At 41.8% G+C, this 6,000-nt stretch overlaps 1 protein-coding gene across 1 annotated transcript in view; it reads right to left on the bottom strand.

Annotated features, from left to right (window-relative positions):
- Positions 1–242: 242 nt before the first annotated feature.
- Positions 243–6,000, bottom strand: part of PCSK1 (proprotein convertase subtilisin/kexin type 1) — a 50,581-nt gene continuing 44,823 nt past the window's right edge. Inside the window, exons 12-14 of the mRNA XM_040241483.1 lie at positions 4,941–5,074; positions 3,041–3,202; positions 243–809 (exon numbers count right to left, since the gene is read on the bottom strand). Coding sequence (XP_040097417.1) covers positions 432–809; positions 3,041–3,202; positions 4,941–5,074 — 674 coding nt within the window. The 3' untranslated portion in view covers positions 243–431. The remainder of the gene's footprint in view (positions 810–3,040; positions 3,203–4,940; positions 5,075–6,000) is intronic.

The raw sequence follows: 6,000 nt of genomic DNA, 5'->3' as shown, positions 1-6,000 counted from the left end.
GAAGAACTGTATGGCAAAGACAGGGAACAAGCTATTAAAAACTGTCTTCCTTCCTCTCATTTTTTTGCAGGTTGCTTTCTCAAAGTAATCTATTGCCCTGTGTACCTTTTATTTTGAGACATGAAATGGGAGGCCTGAGTAGGCGTTCTCGTGTGGTATGAGAACCAGGTGTGAACTGTGGCCCCAGAAAGAACAAAACATTTGACTTGTGCAAGCAGGGAAGACGAGCTTTGTGCAATCAATTCAGGAAGTTGGATTTACTGCTTGAGCTCCTAGCTTTCAAATATCCAGTTTAGGGAGAAAAAGAAAAAGTACCACAAAGGATATTAGAAGCAGAAGAATCAAGGACAAAACACCCACTTCAGACACAGGCAAAATCTAAGGGGGGAGGAAGAAGCGTGACTATCTCCAGCTTTGGACCAGCACGCATTTTAATTTTCCTCCCTCAGAAGGTCCACCAGAGCTTGGAGCAGCCGGTCGTCCCTGTGCTTGTAAGGTTTCGTGTTGTAGAAACCGTCCACATAGTCGTTATACAGACTGTCCTCAGAGTCTTTAAGCTGGGAGGGTTTGTTCAGCCTTTCCAGGGCTTCATAGAAATTTTCATAAGGGATGTTGGGCTTCGCACTTGGGAGCTTTTTTGGTGATTGCTTTGAGGGTGAGTTTTTGCTGAAAGCGCTCTGCAGGAGTCTCAGCATGGCCTCAGAAGGGGCGCCCTCTGCCAACTCTTCCCTTCTGCCCCCGACTCCACTGCCGCTGGGGCTTTGGGATGCCTGAGCGTTCTCATTCGGGCCCTCTTGGGTAGGCTGCTCCTGAAACACAGAAAGCCACCAGCCAGGGGGAGAAAGCTTGTTATTTAGGAGCCAGCAAGGCAGCTACAACACACACCCACTGCCTGTGCCTCGCGAGGCCGTCTGGGGAATAGAGAGAGTGCAAAGCTTGGATTCGCACTACCTGGGGTTTCAGTCTGCATTTTCCCATTCACTAATGCATCTTTGAAGTGAAGTGAAGTGAAAGTCACTCTGTCGTGTCCAACTCTTTGTGACCCCATGGACTATCCAGTCTATGGAATTCTCCAGGCCAGCATACTGGAGTGGGTAGCCTTTCCCTTCTCCAGGGGCTTTGGCACCTTTTTAATCTCCCTGAACTTCCCCCATCATATGGCAGGAAGAAGTCCTCCGTTTCTTGTGGGTTTTGAAGCCTGAATGGGATGATGTAGGGGAGTGAGCATACCTGTTGGTTTCCTTTGCTTTTCAGCCTGCTATAGCAGAATGCATGTTAGGAAATTTGATAACATTGAATTCATTCACTTTAATGTCTTAAGTTCTGGATGGAAAAGTTAATTGTAAAAGATAGTATGGTTTTATCCTACGGAAAATCAAGAGTTTGCCACTCCCTTTCCTCCCGTCCATGTTTTGGGAAGGAGCTGCTGATAAGACAGGCAGGAACTTCCTGCAGAGGCAGCAGTAATGCTGTTGTGTGGCAGCTCTCTGGAGGCCTCTTGCTCTGTTAGGAGCTGCCCTTTCAGCCGCTGAATTGTCAGAAAGGGTCTGGGAAGAGACTCGGGCAGTGGTCCAGGAAAGGGGGACACTGGAGAGATCAGAGAAATGTTTCTTGGTCACCTGTTGTGGAAGTATTTCACTATTTTAACAATCAAAAGAAAAGTGAAAGTGAAGTCGCTCAGTCGTGTCCGACTTTTTGTGACCCCATGGACTGTAGCCCACCAGGCTCCTCCGTCCATGGGATTTTCCAGGCAAGAGTACTGGAGTGGGGTGCCATTTCCTTCTCCAGGGGATCTTCCTGACCCAGGGACTGAACCCAGGTCTCCTGCATTGTAGGCAGACATTTTACCATCTGAACCACCAGGGAAGTCCTAAACAGTCAAAGGGTTCTGTTAATACCCCTTAGGGAATCTTGGAGGAAAAAGTTCCTGCAGGGCGCCCCCTGCCTCCAGGACTGTGACGAGGAGGCCTCCGGGATAGGGCCCCAGCGAAAGGTATTTTGCAGAATGTAAACGGGGCCAGAATATGAGCTGAGGCCTTCACACAGCTAGTTTATACATTTCTTGAATAAAGAATGTCTTTGTATCTTCCAAAACACCCATCACAGAGCGAGGCCTGTTCAAGGAAGGTTGTCCTGGAAACTCTGATAACCTACCTGCTACAATCTGAGGCACAATGCCAGAGGCCTGGGGGACACACAGATAAAGAAAATGTGTTTTCTGCCCACCATCTGATAAGGGAGAAGCCAGTGGCTTCTGGCTGAGACCCGGGAATGTAACTGACTGCCTTCAGCTTTCCTCAGCAAGTTTCTGAGAAAAATCGAGATTCTGTAGTTCCCCTTGGAGTTGCCAAGAAGCATCAGTTAAGGAATTAGTAAAGAGAAGCATGCATGATTTGGTCACTTGAGCCTTGGTCTTCTTTCTGCAAAATGGACATACTGAGATCTTTTTAGGTTATAAGCATTATAAGTTAAATGAGACAGTGTGGAAAATCCTCTAAAACTAGGTGCAATACAAACATTAGGTATATGTGAGCATACAAAAAGATAGCTTTCTTTAAAATCTGATACTGTTGTAAATGGAGAAAATTCATGTTCGAGAATTGAATAATATTGAATTCATTCATTTTAATTTCTAAATTTTGGATAAAAGCGGAGGTGAGACAATTTTCTATCAAAAGGAATGTTCACTTCTACTCCCTTCCTCCCAACCCATTTTTTAACTTACGTCCTGCCTGAAAGTTAGGGGCAGGTTCTCCCACTACACTGTTGCTTGTGTGTGCATGCTAAGTCGCTTCAGTCATGTCCAAGTCTTTGTGACCCTATGGACTGTAGCCCACCAGGCTCCTCTGTCCATGGGATTCTCCAGGCAAGAATCCTAGAGTGGGTTGCCCTGCCCTCCTCCAGGGGATCTTCCTGACCCAGGGATTGAACCCATGTCTCTTATGTCTCCCGCACTGGCAGGCAGGTCCTTTTCCACTGGCGCCACCTGGGAAGCCCAGTTCAGAGAAGAGCATGCCAGGAAGAACAGAGCCACACAGACCTCCCCAGGATCCACCACCTTCTCCACCCCTCTTCGGTCATTCTGCACAGTGTTATAGGATGTGTACACCCGGGGCTCTTTCATGTGCTCTGGCTGGGAAGAGGTCCCGTGCAGGATCAGCTTCCAGTTCACGATTCTTCCTTCGTTTTGCATTCTTCCAGACTAACGAATAAGCATACATAATGTTAGTGTGTGTTCTGAGCAGTATAAAACACACGGCTTCCAGACAGCTAAGAGATTTTATAGTGAAAATCTAATTTTCAAATTCTGTGCATTCCATGTGTAGACCTCTGTGTACAGACGTAAATCACTAGACTCACTCTTGCTATGAAAATGAGTAGTTGACAGGTTCAGAGATTTACAAACTGGTTGTTTTTAATTTGAAAAGGAGAACTCTCTGCGTGAAGCTTCTTTTCTATATTGGGTGTGTTCTTGAAAAGTTGACAATCCCTTATATAATGGGAATTATATTTACCAGTTATCAACTTGTAGAAACATTCCATTGGAATGAAAGTCTGGAGTATTATAAATAGCCTTCAACACTGAGCAGTCCTTAGGAACTGTATATTTGTGGGAATAATAATTTTTACAGGCTCAACAATTATGTTAAAAATAATGTGCTAAAATCTAAAATATTAAAAAAAAAAACAACTACTCTAAAACAGTAGTCAGATTTTGCAAACTTGATATAAAACTGTCCCATCTTGGTTAACAGATTTTCTTAGTTTCCTTGTGGTGACGTTGAGTTAAAGAATGGAGGCCAACTTCAGGAACAGAACCATCAACTAAAAACGTTTTCTTCTTCCCCCTGAGAGCAGAAATTTTTACCACTTCCATGGCTAGATCACAATTTTAACAGTCTTTAAGTGAAAGCTATTCTCAGAGAAAAAAGTAACAATGACTGTAGAATTTGTATTAATTTAATTGACATCTTCAAGGATTTAAAATCATTTATTTTTGAAAAGTTATCTAGACATTAAATCTGGTGCTACTGATCCTTATAACACTGCTATCTCTGGAGAACTTGAACCCGAAACACCATTCATTTATATGCTCACCTATAGAAAATGCTGGAGAAATGATATAAAAATAAATGACTCAACTGAATTTGAATTTTGCTCCGAAACTATTTTTAGGGACTGTGTTACAATTATAGAAGAATATCAGTGTGTTAGCAAACAAAGAAAACTGAGAAATACTTTTGCTTGTTTCATAACTGAAATAAAACAAAAATCATATTAAAATATTTTGTCTAACAAGTAAACTACTTCTAAATAACCACTATGGTAAATATTGTTAAGAGTTTCTTTATATGACCCCAGCAGATATTAGTTGCTCAGTCATAACTCTTTGCAACCTCTTTGCAACCTCATGACCTGTAGCTTCCCAGGCTCCTCTGTCCATGGAATTTTCCAGGCAAGAATACTGGAGTGGGTTGCCACTTCCTACTCCAGGGGAAGCTCCTGACCCAGGAAATGAACCCCCATCTCTTGCATCTCCTGCACTGATAGGCAGATTCTTTACCACTAGCACCACCTGGGAAGCCTTGACCCCAGCAGAGTGTCATAGTAAAGCTGGTGTAGCATTCACAACCATGCTTGTGAATACAGCTCATTCTGGTGTCTGAGTAGCTCATGTGGCTGGCTGTGTTCTGACAGGGAAACATTTGTCCCACAGTCTGTCATGATGTGTATCAAAATGTTTTTTCTTCCTTCTTACATGGCTGGTGCCTAATTTTTAAAAAAAAAATTATTAATTTTATAGCCAAGTGGGCAGAGCTTAAAACATATATACTTTCTCCTTGGCCTCTCTAAGGAGTGATCAAAGTTCCTTTGGTCCTTACTGATGCACTAACTTTAAAAGTGAGCTTGTGGTTCAGTATCCTTTCATTCATACTTACCATGTCTGTAATTTGCAAAGTCCAAGTCCCTATGGGATTCTCTCCCCACGTGTGAACAGACATGAAGTCCCAGTTCTTAAAGCCATTGGGAGATGTGTCCCGCTCTCTTTCAGCCAACAGTACGGTGCTGGTTCCTGTTTTCATGCAAGAAACACAAGCTAATGAGTGTCCTGACAGAACTGAGAGCAGGACGCACTCCAGCGTTTGATAACTGAAAGTGAGAGGGGGGAGACATAAGCCTTCTTAATTTCCCCTTTGAATATAACACCAGGATGGCAACATGCCCAAGGGAAAAAAGTTTTATTCACAGTACTTAGTGCATTGCCTGGCATATAATAAGTTTTCAGTAAATACCCTAGAAAAATACATAATGGATGGATATATTGAATAAGGTTTATTTGAATAAGGAAAACTCAGAGAACTATGCTTATGAACTACATTAAAGAAGAGAGTCAGAGACCTGACATACATATTAATGGAACTATCATTTTGAAATTTAAGAGAAAATTTTTAAAATTTAATAGGTTCCTGAATCTATAATGTAGCATAGACATAATAAAACCATGTATAATTTACTAATATCTTTTGATATAAAAATTCCTAGTAAGAGTTACTGTAAATTTTCACATCCAAGTTCTCTACAGATCAGTAAATAATATTTTCAAGAGAAAATGTCAATGAAAAAGCGTTCTACCAGTATTTGGGGCCAGTTCCCACATATTAAGAAAGCACATTTCCAAAATTAACAGAGCCAGCTCCAAACCTCTAGTAAGTTCATATTCTAGAAGGATGTTATAGAGATAGCTCATCTTTTTCATACATCACTTACGGGAATTGAATTTAGTCAGTTGAATCCTATTAAAGTATAAAAAAGGATTGGGACAGCTTCTCCTAGTTGGATTATAGCTTATATTTCACAAACTCTTTACCACTCATGATCTTGTTTGATTTAGTAACCTTTCAGGAAAGGACAAATGTCAATATATCATATCATATACTCTTAATCATGTAATTGTGGAAAATTTCTTTAGTCTTCTCAACTCTCATAAATCAGAATTCT

This window comes from Oryx dammah, unplaced genomic scaffold (assembly GCF_014754425.2).
Source record: "Oryx dammah isolate SB20612 unplaced genomic scaffold, SCBI_Odam_1.1 HiC_scaffold_5, whole genome shotgun sequence".
Classification (NCBI taxonomy): domain Eukaryota; kingdom Metazoa; phylum Chordata; class Mammalia; order Artiodactyla; family Bovidae; genus Oryx; species Oryx dammah.
Note: the sequence above shows the minus strand (reverse complement) of the source record. Positions and strands in the feature narration are given on the sequence as shown.